Here is a 21,074-nt window from a genome sequence, read left to right on the forward strand (position 1 = left end):
GCTGTGAGAATTAGTAGTAATACTGAAATAAAATTCAGAGCTGTATATAAGAAACACTTATTTACAAAAGTGAACTGAATCCTACATGTAATCTAAGAGCACTACCGGATCAAATTAGTAATGTGCTAAGTTTCCTGGTATGGTTCTTCCAGTGTTAAAAAGTGGTCTGTAAATTAGCTATTAAAAAGCATTTAGTTTTGCATAAAGCGGCTTTCATTACGTGCCTTAATTAAAAGCCACAACTCAATTATTTATGTATCACTCAGGGTATTCAAATGATTTAGAAGAACTAGCAAGTGACATTTTACAGATTTGGGCCCACTGGCATAAAATAACTCAGGGTAAATTAAAAATACTGTTATGCCTTTAATTCTTTGGGTTTGTATTCATTAGCTTTTAGAGAACACTGCCAGCTAGTGCAGTCTCTGCTGAGATCAAAAGCCAGGGAGATGCTAGACGTATTCTGAATACTTATTTAAAAGTACTGAGAAATTTGAAGTTTTAAAATTTTTACTAGCCCAAAGGAGAACAGTTAGGCTGATAATACAAACAGATCTTTTCCCCCAAGACAGAGTCTTGCTCTGTGGCCCAGAACGGGAGTGCAATGACACCATCTCAGCTCACTGCAACCTCCCCTTCCTGGGTTCAAGCAATTCTCTTGCCTCAGCCTCCCGAGTAGCTGGGATTACAGGCGTGCACCACCACACCCAGCTAATTTTTTTTGTATTCTTAGTAGAAACGGGGTTTCACCATGTTGGCCGGTGTCAAACTCCTGACCTCGTGATCCGCCTGCCTGGGCCTCCCAAAGTGCTGGGATTACAGGTGTGAGCCACCGAGCCTGGCCATACAAACAGATTTTTAAGAGCTAGTTAATAATCACAGCCAAAGAAAGAAGACTCAGGTTTCTAATGCAACTAGACCTCTGCACTCAGTGGTGACTAGGTGGGCTCCGAGGGTGTTGATGTCCCCATTGTGGTGAACTCCAGACATGGGCAGCTGCCTGCCTTGCGGATGAAGGGAGAGGAGTTTAAGGACATCAGCACCCTCAAAGCCCACCTAGTCACCACCGAGCTCAGAGGTCTAGTTGCATTAGATACCTGAGTCTTCTTTCTTTGGCTGTGATTATTAATTAGCTCTTAAAAATCTGTATGTATGGCTAGGTGTCGTGGCTCACACCTGTAATCCCAGCACTTTGGGAGGCCCAGGCGGGCAGATCACGAGGTCAGGAGATCGAGACCATCCTGGCTAACACAGTGAAACCCCATCTCTACTAAAAATACAAAAATTAGCCAGGCATGGTGGTGGGCACTTGTGGTTTCAGCTACGCGAGAGGCTGAGGTAGAACTCTTGAATCCAGGAGGCAGAGGCAGTGAGCCGAGATTGTGCCACTGCACTCCAGCCTGGGTGACAAAGCAAGACTTCATTTCAAAAAAAGAAAAAAAAAATGAAGAAAAGAAAATCCACAATGAGATATTACCCCAAACCCATTTGAATGGCTACTATAAAAAAATAAAAATAAAAAGAGAGTGAAAGAAAAGAACAAGTGCTGGCACTGAAGCAGAGAAAGTGGAACTCTTGTGCATCATTGATGGGAATGTAAAATAGTGCCACTGCTACAGAAAACATTAAAGTGGTTCTCCATTGGAAGACAGTGTGGCGATTCCTCAAGGACCTAGAAATATTAATTCCATTTGACCCAGCAATCCCATTACTGGGTATATATCCAAAGGACTATAAATCGTTCTACTATAAGGACACATGCACACGAATGTTCATTGCAGCGCTGTTTACAATAGCAAAGACCTGGAACCAACCCAAATGTCCATTGATGATAGACTGGACTGGGAAAATGTGGCACATATACACCATGGAATATTATGCAGCAATCAAAAACGATGAGTTCGTGTCCTTTGTAGGGACATGGATGAACCTGGAGACCATCATTCTCAGCAAACTGACACAAGAATAGAAAATCAAACACCGCATGTTCTCACTCATAGGCAGTTGTTGAACAATGAGAACACATGGACACAGGGAGGGGAGCACTACACACTGGGGTCTGTTGGGGGGAATAGGGGAGGGACAGAGGGTGGTGGGGAGTTGGAGAGAGATAGCATGGGGAGAAATGTCAGATATAGGTGAAGGGGAGGAAGGCAGCAAATCACACTGCCACGTGTGTACCTGTGCAACTATCTTGCATGTTCTTCACATGTACCCTAAAACCTAAAATGCAATAAAAAAAAACATTAAAGTGGTTCTCAGAAAACTAGTAATAGAGCTACCATATGATCCAGCAATTCTACTTCTACACACATATCTGAATTGAAAATAGGTCTCAAAGAGCTATTTGTACACCCATGTTCATAGCAGGATTATTCACAATATCCAAGGGATGGAAGAAACCCAAGTGTCCATCAACAGACGAGTGCATAAACAAATGTGGCATATACACACAAGGGTGTATGACTCAGCTTTCAGAAGGAAGAAAATTCTGACGCATGCAACAAGATGAATGAACCTTCAGGACGTTATGCAAAGTGAAATAAGCCAGTCACTAAGACAAATACTGTATGATGCCTCTTATATGAAGTATCTAAGGTAGTCAAATATTTAGAAAGTAGAATGGTGGTTGTCAGGGGCTGAGGGGAGAGGTAAATGGGGAGTTACTATTTAATGGGTGTCTTAGTATCAACTACTACAACAAAATACCATAGACTGGGTGTCTTATAAAGAACAGAAAAGTATTTCACAGAGAGACTGGAAGTCTGAGATCAGGATGCCAATATGGTCATGTTCTAGTAAGGGCCATCTTCAAGGTTGCAGATTGTCAACTTCTTCTTGTAACCTTATAAGGGGGAAGAGGGCTAGAGAGCTATGTGAGGGTCTCTTTCATAAGGCCTAATTTCATTCATGAGGGCCTCACCCTTATTACCTCCCAAATTGTCTTCTAAAGACCCAGCCCGCTAATACCTTACATTGGTGGATTTCAACGTATGAATTCTGGGGAGACGCAAACATCGGTCCACTGCAACAGATATAGAATGTCAGTTTTGTAAGATGAAAAAGTCCTGGAGATTGGCTGCACAGCAGTGTTAATATAGTTAATGCCACTGAACTATACATTTAGAAATGGTTAAGATGGTGATGTTTATGGTACATATCTTTTACTACAATAAAAAAGTATTACTGAAACTTTCTCAAAACATCCTCGTTCTAATACATTTAAATCACTACATTTTCAATGTTTAAAATTTTGAAGAATTTATTCTTCTGAAATTACTAAAACTTAAAACTGTAGTTGGACTTTCTAAATCTCCTGTGCTTTGGGACTTCTTTCCATTTATGACAGATGGTGTACACCGTTAGTGGGCTTTAGGTTTGCAGAAGAGTCATTGCTCTAAAATCCATGTTGCAAATGAAAGCTTCCATATTACTTAGAAATACTTAAGGTTTACAAAGTTTGTATGGATTTGAAACCATTTGCATGGTCACAGACATTTCAATATCACATGTGGCAATGAAAGAGTGAAGTGCCATTAGATTCTTAAAATATAATTTCAAAGGTATATTTTTGTTTCTTTTCAAATGTATATTTTTGAACGGTCATAAGAACTGTTTAAATTTTTTCAATTATAATTATAAAAATTTTCAAACCTATAAAAGAAAAACAGAAATGCACATGCAAGGCACAAATGACCCTACTGAGAAGAGTTGATGGAAGAATCAGAAGATGCATAAACATATTGTGCTACAGAGAATGGGAAATTTTTTTTGTCGTGTTTTAAAATGACAATTTTAAAAATTAACAAAGTATTTATTTGCAAATAAAGTTTTACAACTAAGAAGGCTATGTTGGTCAGGGTGGTCTCGAACTCCTGACCTCTTGATCTGCTGGCCTCGGCCTCTCAAAGTGCTGGTATTCCAGGCGTGAGCCACTGCACCCAGACTTTTAAAGATGTCCTTTTCCTAATCTCTGGAACTTGTGAATATGTTACTTTACATGGCAAAGTGTAATTTACAGATGTGATCAAGAAAGGATTTTGAGATGGGGAGAATATCCTGGATCATCCAGGTGGGCCCCATAGAATCACAAGGGTCCTCTAAGAAGGGGAGTAGGCTCTGTGACCAGAGAGGTAGAAGCTATACGGCTGGCTTTGAGGCTGGAGGAAGGGGCCACTGGCCAAGCAATGTGAGCAGCCTGTAGTAGCTAAGAAAGGAAAGCACCTGGATTCCTCCCTGGATCATCCAGAAGGAACGCAACAACTCTGCCTATTGTAAAATAATACATTTGTGTGGTTTTAAGCCACTACATTTGTAATAATTTGTTTCAATGCCAATAGGAAATGAATGTAATGATCTGTAATCAACTGTCAGCCGTGTCTTTTGTGGGATTTGCATATTTAGTCTTTGGCATTGCTTTTAGGTTTGTGTTTCTGAGACTAAAGCTGTTCAGGTGGCCGCCCATGTTTACTGACCAACCTGAAGGTAGCTGAAGTCTCAGGTGAATTGTGCTACCTAAGCTGTCTTATAATAAATAACTAGAAGCTGGTGTGGGGTGGCTGACACCTGTAATCCCAGCATTTCAGGAGATCCAGGTGGCAGATCACTTGAGGTCAGGAGCTTGAGAACAACCTGGTCAGCATGGTGAAGCCCTTTCCCTGCTAAAAATACAAAAAGTAGCCGGGTATGATGGCGGGTGCCTGTAATCCCAGTTGCTTGGGAACCTGAGGTGGGAGAATCGCTTGAACATGGGAGGTGGAGGCTGCAGTGAGCCTGCCACTTCACTACAACCTGGACGACAGATCGAGAATCCATCTTAAAAGAAAAGAAAAAAGGCTAGGATTCTCCTACAGGTGGCTAAGCTATAGATTAGAAGTCTCATTTGCCATAGCAAAATCACTAGAAATTAATTTTAAGATAGACAATTTTGAGGAAGATTTAAGGAAACACCGGTACCTAAACTCAGTTAGTGACTCTTATCAGGAAATGTTAACTCTTTATCTCTGCTGAATCTAATTTGGGTTTCCTGTAAATTTGAGTAGAATTAACTCACCCTGAACCTTTATTATTTGAGGTTAAGTCTAGAACCATCCAGCCAAATTGATATAAAAAATATTTCTCCACTGCAATACTTTATTTTCCTTAATTAAATATTGATCTTGGAAATTTCCTCTGGCTATCCTCTCACCTATTTAGTTCAGAGTCCAGATTGTCTACTGCTTACTTCTGTGTCCATGTGGAATAAAAATATTCTATCCCCCTTCATTCTCTAGGCCAAATTCAGTGCTTGCTCTCTCGTCCCAGCACTTACCTTCTGAAGTAGTAAACGGAGGGCTGTTCTGCTGTGTGTGTCCTCCAGTACTTTTTGCTACAATCTTGCTGAGAGATGGCCTGTGGGAGTTCAAATTTTAAAAAAGGCAAAGCACAGTTAAATTTAGTTCATTCTGGGTACTGCAGCCCTGAGAACCAGCACCAGCACTAACCATGCCAGTCACGTTGCAAAATAGATCTTCAGCACTGTTTCCTCATTTTTGAATTTGGTTTTCAGTGTTTAGGGGAAGAAAAAAAGAATGCATCCAAAAACAACACTACTAGACTATTATCCTTAATTGACTATTCGACAATTCAAATTTATTACCCGAGTTATTTTTCTTTTTTTTTAATTTAAGACAGGGTCTTGCTTTGTTGCCCAGGCTGCAGTGCAGTGGCACAATCACAGCTCACTGAAGCATCAAACTCCCAGGCTCAAGTGATCCTTCCACCCCAACCTCCCAAGAATCTGGAACTTCAGGTATGTACCACCATGACCAGCTTTTTTTTTTTTTTTTTGAGACAGAGTCTTGCTTTGTTGCCTAGGCTGGGGTGCAATGGCACTATCTCAGCTCACTGAAGCCTCCTGCCTCAGCCTCCCAAGTAGCTTGGATTTACAAGTATGCAGTATCACACTCAGCTAATTTTTTATGTTTTTGGTAGAGATGGGATTTTACCATATTGGCCAGGCTGGTGGTCTCGAACTCCTGACCTCAAGTGATCCGGCCACCTGGGCCTCCCAAAGTGCTGGGATTGTAGGCGTGATCCACCACACCAGGCCCTGGTTATTTTCTTGACTTTTTATACAGATAAGATCTCACTATGTTGCCCAGGCTGGTCTTGAACTCCTGGGCTGAAGTGATCTGCTTGCCTCAGCCTCCCAAAGTGTGGGATTACAGGTGAGTCACTGGGCCTGGCCTATGACTTGAGTTTTTAAAAACAAAAAAATAATTTGAGTTATCTACTTCATAGTTCTTAGAACATGGGCCTTTGCTTTTTTAAATCTTTTCTCCCTCAAACATTATTATGCAGTGTTTTAGGCTCACTGCTGAGTTGTGGACAGGAGAAGGGGGCCATTGGAGCAGGGACTTCATTATGCCAGCACCAATCGACATACAATTCCTTTTTGAATCTCTCTTATTCTTCACACCACATTTTCCCCTTTCTTCATTTTTCCACTGTGAGAATATATCAGAAGGAAGAACAATCCTTAGGACAAAATGAGATATAATTAAGAGACTCTGATATTCAAAATGGCACATACATTTCATGTGAGAGGCGGGCTGTTGGCTATAACTAACTTCCATGAGTTACTTTTGGCAAGCCCTCACTAGCTGGGTGCTATTTGTTTTTTGCAGAAGTGGCATATTCTTTCATGTGTTCTATGTAATTTTCCTGACTGCACACATTTTTAGCATATTTTGCAGTCCAGTTTTCAAAGGCATCTACTGAATTACTTCGGTTACAAATCTTTCACCGTTAGAATCATTGTTTACTTTCAGAATGATTTTAAAAACTAGAATATTTTCCCCATATCTCATATAATGCACAAATCAGAATAGATTCTGGGGCGTTTGTTTGCTTCTAACTTTGTTGGTCATTGTATATGGAAAATAACTTTTTTTTAATTCAAAAGGGGAATATCAGTGGCTTTTATTAATTTCATCGATTGTTAAAAAAAATCGTGATTTGTGCACTTCGAAAACTTTTCAATCTCTCTCTCTGTTTTGTTGTTTTTTTCTTTTGACATAGGTCTCATTCTATCACCCAGGCTGGAGTGCAGTAGCACAATCTTAGCTCACTGTAATATCAAACTCCTGGACTCAAGCGATCCTCCTGCCTCAGCCCCCCAAATAGCTAGAACTCTGGCTAATTTTTTATTATCTGTAGAGACAAGTCTTACTGTGTTGCTGGTCTCAAACTCCTTCTTTCAAGCAATCCTCCCTCCTTAGCCTCCCAAAGTGCTGCAATTACAGGCATGAGCCACCATGTCTGGTCTAATCTTTCTTATAATTGTTTTTAGAGTATCCTGAGAGTGTCAATTCAAAGAGATCAGAAGGCAGTTTTGGATAATCTTCAAGTCTCAGGTCTTATTTATGGAACTATGTAATAGTTCTTAGAAATACTCAGAGAAATACTAGAGGTCATCATGTCTAACTTCTGTGTTGCAAGAGAAGGAACCCAAGACAAGGGGAGATAAGAAGGAACAGCAGAGAAACTATGGTCTTTGAATCCCAACCTGATGCACTGGTCTCCAAAATTATACTACTTCAGACTTTGAACATAAACAAATATGGTTCCCCAGAAACTACTGCAACAATGAAAAGGTTGTGATAGCTACTTTAGAGATTTTCCTGGACAGTTTAGGGAAATTAATTTTTATCTGAAGGAAACTTGAATTCATAATATTTGCAGTACTTAAAAAAATATAATCTTGTTATCCCTATGAAATGGTGTATAAGTCTGTTCTCACAATGCTATTAAGAAATACCCATGATTGGGTGATTTATAAAGGAAAGAAGTTTAAATGACTCACAGTTCAGCGTTGCTGAGGAGGCCTCCCTCAGGAAACTTAAAATCGTGGCAGAAGGCACAGAAGAAGCAGGCACCTTTTTCACAGGGCACAGGACGGAGTGAGTGCCAGCCGGGGAAATGCCTGATGCTTATAAAACCCTCAGCTCTCGTGAGACTCACTCATTATCAAGAGAACAGCATTGAGGGAAACTGCCCCCATGATCCAATCACCTTCCACCTGGTCCCACCCTTGACACGTGGAAATTATTACAATTCAAGGTGAGATTTGGGTGGGGCCACAGAGCCAAACCATATCAAATGGAATAATCACATAATGGTTAAGACCATGGTTTCTGAAGTTAATTTGTTTGCTTCCAATTTTGTTGGTCATTGTATATGGAAAATAACTTTTTTTAAGATTGCATTGGATCCATTTTTATTATCTGTATGAACTCGGGTGTGTTCCTTTTCTATCTTTGTAATATGTGAAAATATAATCACATTGACTTCAAAAAATTTATTTGTGAAGATCAAATAAAATAAGGCATGCATAAGGTTTATTTAACATAATTGCTAGAAATATAGAAGTCACCCAATAAACATAAACTACTAATTTTATTGTTGTTAATAAATATGGAGATACATTAATTTTGCCATCAAGTAAGAATATCTCTTGGAGAGATATGATATGTCAGAGAAAATGAGTTTTTTTTTTTGTTGCTGTTCATTGAGTTGCCTACTTTCTGATGAAATGATGAAATGAGCTAAAAAAGAAGCTAATCTGAACTGAAAGTGAACTACAGAATTAATAGACAGATCAATGATTACCAAATTTTTTAAAAGAACAATGACTAAAGATACACATGGACACACACACACAACATAATAAGGATCAGTGTTCTTATGTATTAAAATATGCTATTCCTAGTCTCCAAGTCTCTTTGGTCATAATTAAGGTCTGTATGGATCAATATGTGGAACTTATTTTATCTTTTTAAGACTAGTCAAGTGAGGTGGGGCACAGTGGCTCACACCTGTAATGCCAACACTTTGGGAGGCTGAGGTGGGTGGATCACTTGAAGTCAGAAGTTCGAGACCAGCCTAGCCAACATGGCAAAAACACATCTCTAAAAATACAAAAATGATCTAGGCATGGTGGTGCACACGTGTAATTCCAGCTCCTCGGGAGGCTGAGGCAGGAGAAGCCCTTCAACCCCGGAAGGCGAAGGTTGCAATGAGCCGAGATCACACCACTGCAATCCAGCCTGGGCAGCCTGGGCAACAAAATGAGACTATGCCTCAAAAAAAATTTTTTATTTGCATATATGGGAAAATTCTTAATTTTCTTAATTAAAAATAACTGTAACTGTTCAAAACAAAAATTAATGTATTCTGAAGTCTATAATGCTTATAGATGTAATATATATGATAACTATTATATAAATGATTGAGGAGAGGGTAAATAGACCTGTATAATTACAAGGTATATTTTATGCAACAGGTTATAATATTAATTCTCACTAGACTGAAAATTGAAGATTGTACAGTGAAATCCCTAGGACAACTACTACAAAGATAACATAAAGAGGTATAGCTAAAAGGCAATAGATAAATTAAAATGGAATTCTAAAAAATATTCAATTAATTCAAAAAGGAGACAGGAAAAGAGGGAGAGAGGAATAAAACCAGAGGGAACAAGCAGGAGAAAACTAAAATTATAGACTTCAAGCAACCATCTTAATAATGGGTTAAACATACCATTTGGAAGGCAGAAATTATCATAATAATTTTTTTTTAAGCAAGACTTGGCCCAGTGCAGTGGGTCATGCCTGATATCTCAGCACACTGGGAAGCTGAGGCAGGATTGTTTGAGCCCAAGAGTTTGAGATCAACTTGGGTAACTAGGGAGACCCTGTGTCTACAAAAAATGTAAAAATTAGTCAGGCATGGTGAGGTGCGCCTGTAGTCCCAGCTACTCGGAGGACTGAGGTGGAAGGATCACTTAAGCCCAGAAGGTCAAGGCTGCATGATCACATCACTACACTCCAGCATGAGCAACAGAGTGAGACCCTGTCTCAAACAAAAAACAGAGAGTTGCAAGACTTAGTAATGTGTTCTGTGCAGAAAAGTCATACTTTAGCAAACAATATGACTAAAAGGGTGGAGTGGCTATCCTAATGTCAGATAACGTAGACAAGAGGGCAGGTGCGGTGGTGCATGCCTGTAATCCCAGCACTCTGGGAGGCCGAGGTGGGTGGATCACCGAGATCAGGAGTTCAAGACCAACCTAACCAACATGGAGAAATCCTTTCTCTACTAAAAATACAAAATTAGCCTGGTGTGGTGGTGCACGTCCATAATCTCAGCTACTCACAAGGTTGAGGCAGGAGAATTGCTTGAATCAGGGAGGTGGACGGTACAGTGAGCTGAGATGGCACCATTGCACTCCAGCCTGGGTAACAAGAGCAAAACTCTGTCTCAAAAAAAAAAAGACAAGAAAAAGATTATTACCAGGTAAAGAAGAACATTTCATTGGCCAACTCATGAGAAGGACATAACAATCATACATGTGTATGAATCTAATACCAGAGCTTCCAGGTATATAAAGCAAAACTGACCAAATTAAAAGAGAAATATACAGTTTACAGTCATAGCCTGAGACTTTAATGCCCCTTTCTCAGCAATTGATACAATCACCTGGCAAAGAAACATAAAACAAAACAAAAACATTAAAGATACAGAACTTCTGAACAACACTATTAACTACCAAGACCTCATCGATATTTGTAGAACACGCCATCCCACAACTGTAGCATACACATTGTTTTCAAGGGCAAATGGTAAATTCACCAAGACAGACCACGTGCTGGGCTATAAAACAAGTCTCAATAAATCTAAAAGCTTTGGACTCTTACCATGTATGTTCTTCTACCACAACGAAATTAAACTAGAAAGTAATTACAATCACATATTTTAAAACCCAAATATATGGAAATTAAACAATGCACTTGTAAATAATTTCACTGGCCATTGCCATTGCTCAGAATATTTCAAAGCCATTTAGCAGGTACAATCTATGATGTGAAACAGGGTGTGATTTGAACAAAATACTAGAGGCCACCTGGGCAAAGGGAACAGTTTTTCTAAAAATCCGTGAAAAACTTTAATTGTTGGTGCAAAGCAAGATAAATGATCAAATATTTCATCTGTTATTTTATTCTCAGCATAAGAATTTTAAAATCCTTGGTTGCAAGCTAGTTAGCCTAGTACCCTTTTATCTAGACTGCTAGAAGCATGTACACAGAAAATGCATCTTTCCCTACTCTGTTGCCCCCATGTTCTTCTCTATTCTCCGAAAGTTTTAGATATGTTGCAAATAGTCATCTCCCAGATTTCCTTGTGTTTAGGAAAGTTGTTTGGTATTACAACAAAAATTGTTATTTGGTTGTAATTGTTGATGAACACACTGGAAAAAAGAAAAAAAAACTTAAATACATTTTCACTTTATTGCTCAATAAGATAAAAAAAATCGAGAAAGACCGGTTTTAGGACTATTATTTTTCACAGTATTTCCACACATGTGGGAATGAGTTCAGATTAGCTGTCATATAGCTACAGGGTACTGACATCTTCTATCCTCCTACATTGGGTAAAACCCGTTGAAGGATGCCAGGTCATCTTGCCCTGAGAGATATTTGTCAGTGTTTAATCTGTTTTCAGGAAAAATGCAATCTATCATCTCACTAATCCCTTATCCTGTGCCAAAGCCTGATCCTGCCTCAGTTCTTGTCTGTTTGTCCTTACGTCTCCTTGAGAATGTGATCCCAGATGTGTTGACACCTGAAATTTGGGTTAGGTCAGTGTTGTTAAGCCCAAGCATGCGTCCGAATTATCAGGAGAGCTTGTTGAAATAGATTGCTCTGGTTTTGTGTATCTGGGGGTGGGATCCTGACAGTCTGCATTTCCAGCTAGCCCCCGGGGAATATCAATGCTGCCAGTCTGGAGACTACACTCAGAAAACCATGAAGTTTTCCTCCTAAAAAGAAAAGATGATGCTACAAAAAGGTCTGAGATTCCTCAAAGGGTTTAGTTGGTTGTAAAACATCAAGGACTGCTTCTTCCCTGGGGTCTAAAAAATCTTTTTAAAGAAGTTTCCCACCCTTCTGTACCTTTTAAAATACTTTAGAAGTATTTTATTTTTGAGACAGATTCTGGCTCTGTCACCCAGGCTGGAGTGCAATGGTTCAATCTCAGCTCACTGCAACCTCTGCCTCCCGGGTTCAGGCAATTTTCCTGCCTCAGCCTCCCAAGTAGCTGGGACTACAGGCATAAGCCACAATTACAGGCATATCCGGCTAATTTTTGTATTTTTAGTAGAGATGGGGTTTCACCATGTTGGCCAGGCTGGTCTCGAACTCCTGACTTCAAGGGATCCGCCGGCCTCGGCTTCCGAAAGTGCTCGTCTTACAGGCATGAACCACTGCATCTGGCTGAAAAGTATTTTTAAAAATACTTGAAAATATCTAAAGAGTAAAAAAAACTTTAGGATTTTAGGAAAAAACCCTGAGAAATAGAAAGTAAATGTTTTCACTTTCACATAAACGATGGGCATACATGGACAGAGTAGAAGAATAGATACTGGAGACTATGAAAGGCAGGGGTGGGACTGAGGGTTGAGAAATTACGTGTCAGGTACAATGTACACTATTTGGGTGATGAGTATACTACAAGCCCAGACTTCACCACTACACAATATATGCACCTAATAAATCTGCACTTGTACTACTTACATTTATAAAAATTTTGAAAACTTTAAAAAGAGGATCCTAAATTGGTATTGTTACAGAGACTGGTTAGACAATCCTCCTCACAGGAAGGTTTTTTTTTTTTTTTGCTTCGTTTGAAAACAATAAAGTGTCAGGAGTATTTCATACATGAATTATGGGCCCACATTGTATTGGCTCTGTTTCAGAGAATGACATATTCAATAATGATGCATTTTTGTTTAGTGCATTAATCCAAATTCTCATGAAGTAGCAGTCAGGTGGTGGTTCCAATGCTGAACTTTTTAAAGAAGGTATAGGAACAATTTAAGATGAATTTATCATCAGCTCTTTAAAAAGGAATTCTTAATGCACATTCACTATTTAGACATTCAAACTTTACGGGACACCAACTTCCTGGCAAGCTGTGTGCTACGCTGTATGGCGATTGAAGATACAGAGTTAAACAAAATATAATCTGTCACCTTAACTGAAGACATAATGGACTTCGGAAAGTCAGCCCAGAAATGGTGCTTAGTAACCATTTGGCCTTGCAGTTCGCCAAGTATGGTTCTGACAGAGTGGTGTCATCTGGGAACTTGTTAGAAATGCAAATCCTTAGACCCAGCCCTACTGAGTCAGACACAGGCTGGCAGGGGTGCCATCAACTGTAACAAGCCCTTAGGTGATCCTGATGCAGGAGGATCAGCAAGGTAGCCCAATCATATTTTACTTTTCTTAGGTTACAGCTCACTGACACGCTGATGAAAAGTTTTGCAGATTACTTTGGGTGGCTCACAGTATTGGTTTAAGGCTGAATCTTATCCAGGCTCTTATTTTTTACAATTAAGCAAAGTAAATACCAAGAGTTAAGTGACTAGCTAACTAGTTTAACAGCAAATTAAATGGCAGAATGGTGTCTCCATGCTTAAGTCAATCAATTCCAAGTTCCTATCTCTACCCCTCCACTTACACAGCGGCAAAAGCCAAATGTGGGAAGAAATACAAAGAACCGAGGCCACAGTAGTTTATGATTTCATTTAAATATATATATATATATCTTGCCGATAAAGATGTGACTACTCTTCCAGAAAAGACATGGATGATGTGCTCCAACTATTATCTCTGAAAAACAGATATGTACCTAGAAATTGTTCTCTGCCAAGAACATAGTGCAACATTCAGGCTCATTAAAAAATAACGTTCTCATGTTTCACATGTTCCTGCTGAGAGCTGGGCATTATTGTTGGTAGGTCAACTGTGTCTACTTAATCACACACCAGAAAACAATGAAACATGAAGACCAACAACAAAAAAAGGCAAAACAAGGTTGAGTAAAAGAAGACATTAACAAAACAGTATTAAATGCATCCATTTCAAACACCAGCAAAAAGATTCCAGGATCATGATTTCCTGGGTGGACGCTGAGGTTGGGAGAGGCAGGAAGAGGCTGACATTTGATTTCTTCATTGGATCACTGATTACACAGGTGTGCTATTTCCATTCAAGTTAACAACTTTGATGCACTTTTCTATATGTTGTGAGTCAATAAAAGTTAAAACACACATAAAACCAAGATGTAAAGGTTTCAATTATGCCAATATCAGTTTTAAAAAGGTGTTTTACATGGAAGAAACATTTTAGACCTATCTATTCCAGAAGTCAAGGGTCATTACAGTGTAGGGCATACCAGGAGGGACCTTGAAGACTATCGTTTGTCAGAAGTACAGAGAGCAGACAGGAAATCATTTCCATTAGTTCAGAGCAGGTGAGGTCAGAAACACTGAATCAGCATGAGCTGGGAAGGCATTTTAGAAATTAGTAATTGATACACATCGTCTCAAAACAAACGATTCTATGAGTATCCAAGACATGGTATGTTTCACAGCCGCTGGTTTCTTGGTTTGAAAATTAAACATTTTTATTTTCCTCTACCCCAGCAAAATTTTACAAATCGGAAACTGCTGAATTCCGGAAGTTTCAAAGTGTAGCATTCTATTTTTAGATACTAACAAATAACTTTTAATTTCTTATTGAAATGATATTGCCTTGAACTATGCCCCATACGGGAGTAAAATGTATTTAAAAGTATAAATGCAAATCCAGAAAGTGAGATCACATTGTGTTAAAATGTTCAAATCCTTTGACCCAAATTCCATGTTTTTTCTAAATAATCATAGATGAACAAAAATTTATATGAAGGTATATTTTAAAGGGTAATTTTTAAAAGCATAAAGATACCTTATACACAACTCTGGAATTATCAAATAAATTGTAACCTTCCAGACCAAGAACAATGATATGTTAAAAAAAACACATGTTTTTAAAGAATAGTTATTGATATGGTAAAATACAGAATATGATTAAATAAAGAGCAGGATATAAAAGTAATATAGAATGGACTGAATTTTTTAAGAATTAAGCAAAACTATATTTGTAAAAAATGTAAGAATGTTAGAAGTTCTAATTTTTGTGGTTGAATACTGTGTAACGTCTGTTTTTTTCCTAAAACTTTTTGATGTTTTCCAAAATAAACACATTAATTTAAAAATTATGACTGTATCAGATACTCCAAGGAAATCTAAACAGGTATTAAGAATAAAAAGAAAAATTATTCTTTCCTTTTCTTCCGTCATTGTCCAAGATACATACAGAAATAACATTTATAACAATTATTAGATAATATTATTGAGAATATTATTTTTCTTTTACGTATTTATAAAGGTATATATACACATAGCTTTTTTGATGTAAAAAACCACATTCTTTAAAACTTGTATTTTTCCTTTAATATTTTATTAACGTGTTCTTTAGTTTGCCTTAACTTAAATTCCCTATCTCAAGTTTTGTTTGGAAAAAATACTTTGTGCTAGAAGATGTTAAGTAGTATTTTTCTTTCCTGAGGATAAACAGGAAATTAGAAAACCCTCTTTAGATACAGGATGATGAGGATACAACAATGATAAGTTTTCTTTTGCTTATTTTAATGAGTACATGGGTTACTAATGTATCATCCTTTTGGTTCTAGTCTTAAATAAAATGTTTCCTTCTTAGGGATTACCATCATCCTTAGCAGCAGGGCAGTACCTTAAACTTTTTAAAAGTTAAAAAAAAAAAAAAGGACTTCTGTAATATAGTTTTCCCAAATATTCAGATATTTCATACTCTTACTATACTATTGAGAGAAGAATAACTTAAAGAATAAGGTTAACCTAAGAATAAAATAACTTAGTCATAAATAAATACAAAGACTTAAACCTATATATATAAATTAGCTCTTCTCTAAGTAGGGAGAAAATAGAGCTGAGGAAAACAACCAATGTGGAACATATATTTATATGCTTAATTAATAATATAACCATGGTATTATCAATAAGACCAATGTACATGTATTTTGGGGTTAATTTCTCCTTCACCATGACTCATGAGATGAGAAACAGAATAGTTTTAATAGGTGACAAGAAATATGACCATTCAATATTGTGGATGAGAAGAGAAAAAACACTGAAATACCACCTGTGTAAGAAGTCTTGTACAAGAAATAAAAGCTCTGACAATATGAGCCCAGATTTTTAAAAAGCCATTTATTTTAAAAAACTGGTTTGTCAAATCACATACACGAGCAGATACACAACTACCAAAGTGGCCTGTAATAGACACCAGTGGGGCGATCACCACACAGTACCTGAAAAATACAGCTAAAAAAAGAGGAGTCTGTTGAGTATTTAATTTCAGATTCCTACTTGACTCCTTGTTGAATGGCTTTAAGTTAGCATATAGTGAGTGAGAGGTAGAGTCCCAAGTATAATAGCTGATGCCTCAGGGCTCCATTTAAAACAAAACAAAAACAAAACCATTTCCCCTCTGCACAAGGGAAGCCTATCCTATTATTGTTTTTCTTTGCAAAAACAGAAGCCAAGTTTCTCTTTCCAAATGGTTCAGCATTCCCAATCAAAAAGTGGTGTGTGGTAACCCAGGTATTGTGCTTGTTGAGCCATTTAATTCTCTTCACCTTCCGATTCAGATTCTAGGAGAGAAGAAAGAAAGAAGTTAGGTATCTCCCCCAATTCCTCTAATTAAGGTCATGAATTTCTACAGTCACCAACTCAGAAACCTGCCATTACCCCAGGTTACTTTTATCCTAGGTACCCCTTATAAGGTAAAACAGTCACATGAGAAGAGACAGCAAACTCTTGCTCTTTACTGCTTTCAGGTAAATTTTGCCTGTCTAAAAATGCAACATGCATATATATATATATATATATATATATATATATACACACACACACACACACAAATATTTAACATATAATATCAAATATATAAATGTATATATTACATATATTAAATGTATACATATAAATAAAATTTGAATATATTTGAATATATATAAAATTGAACAATATAACTTTTCTTCTTTGGATTACCTAAGATAAACTTTTTATTCTTAATCGAATTCACTCTTTTTATTGACTGATTGATTGATTGAGATGGAGTCTTGTTCTGTTGCCAGGCTGGAGTGCAGTGGCACGATCTTGGCTCACTGCAACCTCCACCTCCCGGGTTCAAGTGATTCTCCTGCCTCAGCCTCCTGAGTACCTGGGAAATCAGGTGTATGTCACCACGCCCCACTGATTTTTTGTAGTTTTAGTAGAGATGGGGTTTCACCATGTTGGCCAGGATGGGATTTCATGATCCACCTGCATTGCCCTCCCAAAGTGCTGGGATTACAGGTATCAGCCACTGTGGCTGGCCCTGAATTCACTCTTATCCATTATTAGTCTTCTACCTTGTATTTCCATTATTTAAAGTTGCCAGTTAATTGGTAAAGGTGTCATAAAAAGCTATCGAGTTCCATAATATGTGATTAAGCTAAATGTATTTTTCTCCTTTTACATCTACTGATTGTTTCTTCCTTATTTTCCTCCATCAGAGTAGATAATTCAAGCATTTCATTTCTTTTTCTTTTTTTTAACATGTAGAAATTTTTATAGCCATGATTTCAGAAAGGAGAACTAAGATGTCAGCAAAAGGTTTGATACACCTCAATAATTTTAGTTTTAGGAAAGCAAGTACAATCTGTGGAAGAGGTAAATATTTTGATGGATAAGGAGACAGTGTTTAAAGGCCATCAAAATTTTTAAACAGAATCATACCTTCTTCTGCATTTTGTAACCACTCAACAAATTTCTTCATCTGGTCAAGAAAAACACTTTTGCCTTTAGCAACATGTGCTTCCTTATACCATTTCAGTATTGCTTCTTCGCTCAGCACATCAGCTGCAATTTTAAATCAAAATTCCAAAGTTACTATACAAATGTCATGTTTTAAAATAACCTCATGTTTCCTCTACTACATTAAGAGAAAACAGATATATTAGCTAGGTTTCCTACAGGTTTCAAAGAAAAAATTAACTATTTTTTGTCCAAAACTCTAAATTCCACAAATGTGCTTGGATATTCTCAAGATACCATTAATTGAGAGTATTGAATGTTAAGGATAGGAAGGAGAATATAAAAATGAGTGTACATATTCTCCCACTGTTCTAATGGGTTGTTCTAACATTCTTCTAATGTTCTGATGTTCCCGTGTTCCAATGGGTTGTTGTTTGGGAATTTGTAGTGGGAAACAAGATAAAAAACAGGTATAAAGGATTTATTATTGTTCCCGAGAAGGGCTCAATTCATTATAAATACTGGTGAAGCTATACAATGTTAATAAATTACTCAAAATATAATTTCAACTTATGAAAATGACAGAAACAATTTAATATTGTTTTCATTTAAAACATCACTGACATTTTCATAACAAATAGTGGCTTTTTTTCTTTTTAAAGAATTACTGGCTCTTGTAAAATGTTCTTGAATTAAATTGAAGAGACTGAGCTGGCTAAAATGAACATAATTTGTTTATGAAAATGAAAGTTTTTTTTAACCTGTTTATTATTATCATTAAAAACACTACATCTTGCAAAGGAAGCAAGATGTCTACATTTACTTACAGAGACTGGATGCAAAAATGACAATCAGGAGTTTACAGAATCACTCTTTGCTTCTAGTTATTTTAGCTCTTTGTTTCCAGCTCTCTAGTGAGATGAAAGAAATTTTTACCAGCCATCAGAGCCAAATTGTCCTAGAGTTGAGGAGCAGACAGTTGTGTCCTGTGGAAATGATCTGTTATTGTGTAAGACTGCCTTGCAGAGACTTTTCGAGAACATTAACAGGGATTTTAAAAGTCCCTTTTATATAATTTGTAAATTATCTTTAAGATGCTTGTGACCAGTAATTATCAAACTGCTTTGATCATGTCTTCCTGCCTATAGGATAATTTTAAGCATGTACACCCAATATATGGTTTTTTTTTGAGTTTATAAATTATATTCATGTACTATCGAACTATCATTAATATTCTAAACAAACAATATAATTTTAAAATGTGACAAACATGGAAAAGAGAATTGTTTTTTTTCTCCACGCCTTACTGAATTGAGGATGATACAAAGTACAGGTTGGAAAGCTGATGTATCTGCAGTTTAGTGATATTATTTGTCTGGGTTTTCCTTTTGGAGGTTGAGAGCTCATTCCTGTGTTTTATTGCCCCGCAGAGGCTGAACGAGACCATGCAACTACTAAAATGCATGTCAATGTCAGTGTTTGTGAAAAGCACACTAAATGACAGGTAAAACCAATCAAATGCATTGTTTATTGCAAACCTTGTGCCTTGATATTCTTAAGTTACCATTAATTGAGAATATTTAATGTTAAAAATAGGAAGGGGAATTTAAAATAAGAGTCTACATAGTAACCATGCAATGTTGAATTCTTAGAAGAACCCAATTTGGTAATAACTACTTGCTGAAAGATCAAACTTCTAGTACCCAAGAATTATTAATTAAACGCTATTGCAGTATCCACACAGAGCACCTTACGGGGCAAAGCATGAACATCAAAGAGTTTAGGAAGAAATTCAACTTCTATTTAGTGAAAGGAAAGGTCTAAAAAGGAAGGAACCCCTTGAAGGACAAAGAATCCAGACAATTTCTTCCCCCACTAAGGATAAAGTAGGGAAAACAGTAATTAAAACTGACAAACCATTTTTGGTTAGATGTTTCATAAACACCTATTAGGAATACAGAATAACAGTAAAAGACAGTAAGAAAAAAAGACATTGTATGATGGCTGGCATGTAGAGATTAGAATATATGTTTTTCCCTTCTATCTGGCCAACTTCTTCCTGATGTCTGGTAAGATACATGCACCTCTTGAGAGCCTTCACTTGTACCCCTCCAAATTAGCTTTAACAAGTTAGGTGCCCTTCCTCTGTTTTCCTCGGATACCCTCTTTGTGAACCTTATTTCAGCAAATGACATGGTGAGTACAATTCTTTATTTTCTTCTGTATCATGAAATTTAGGAAGTCAAGGACTATATTTTGTTCATCTCATTTCCAGCATTTAAAGACCTGCCCTTTAGTATCCATTCAACACATATATAGTGAACAAATTTATTATCTTAGCGAGAAAAAATAAATATTTCTCAATTTGTAGAGTTCTAACATGTTCATGAGGATCTAGGAGAAAATATTGTAAAAGTGGCTTGAGAAATGCTATATTTTAGATCATGTTGGTTATTTAGAAAGTTAGGCTATAACTATGTCACTTGAAATTTTTGGAAATTCAGAAATTTTTTATTAGGAGTATCACATAGGGACACAAGTAAAAAATAATTTATTTACCCTAAGAATGCTGGGAATTTATGCTCAGAAGGGCACTCACCTTTTTTTAGAACTAGAATAAAAAACTCCTTTTAGAAAAATTTGCATGCAGGATAGAATGTAACCTAAAAAATTTCTGCAAACAAGAAAACCCATGATAGAGATAATAATAGTACTTGACAAGGAAGTTTTCTATATTTTAGACCATGCTGAGTCTATGGCACTTATCTTCAGGGAAAAAGGAAGCGAAAATTATTTTAAAAAGTCAATAATGTGATGCCTGAAAGTTAGCAATGGATTTACTCTTTCTTACCGCCTCAGAAATATACAAATCTAAATTTTAATACAGAAACACAGTCTTTGCAAAATGAAGAATTGCTACCCTTTTCTCTGCTATTATTTACTTTATTTGCTTTTATTCCACTGTTACTTATATAAAAGATTTATAAATCTTTCAATAATTATATTCGGTTAAGTAATTAGGTTTGCCAATGACGACATGGCTAATAATATGCCCAAGTTTCCATTATCCTCAAGTTCTGGACATGTTGGGAAAGGGGAGGTGTGTGTGTGTGTGTGTGTGTGTGTGTGTGTGTGTGCGTGCGCGCGCACGCTGTGTAAGAGAGATACAAAAATGAAAAAGAAAAAGGAGCAACGGTCTTCATTACATTTTAAAAACCTGTTTCAGAGCACTACGTTTCTTATGACAAACTAAAGGAATCCACAGAAACTTGATAAAAGAAGCAGAAGACACTATTTCATATTTGTAATATGT

The 21,074-nt window shown here is 37.1% G+C and overlaps 1 protein-coding gene across 3 annotated transcripts in view; it reads right to left on the reverse strand.

Annotated features, from left to right (window-relative positions):
- Positions 1 to 16,156: 16,156 nt before the first annotated feature.
- The window catches only part of BZW2 (basic leucine zipper and W2 domains 2), a 65,551-nt gene continuing 60,633 nt past the window's right edge, over positions 16,157 to 21,074 (reverse strand). For 2 of the 3 annotated variants that reach the window (XM_002751537.7, XM_009002317.4), the window contains exons 11-12: positions 17,744 to 17,866; positions 16,157 to 16,614 (exon numbers count right to left, since the gene is read on the reverse strand). In XM_002751537.7, coding sequence (XP_002751583.1) covers positions 16,586 to 16,614; positions 17,744 to 17,866 — 152 coding nt within the window. In that variant the 3' untranslated portion in view covers positions 16,157 to 16,585. The remainder of the gene's footprint in view (positions 16,615 to 17,743; positions 17,867 to 21,074) is intronic. The other variant, XM_035253712.3, reaches the window with a different exon arrangement.

This window comes from Callithrix jacchus, chromosome 11 (genome assembly GCF_049354715.1).
Source record: "Callithrix jacchus isolate 240 chromosome 11, calJac240_pri, whole genome shotgun sequence".
Taxonomy (NCBI): Eukaryota; Metazoa; Chordata; class Mammalia; order Primates; family Cebidae; genus Callithrix; species Callithrix jacchus.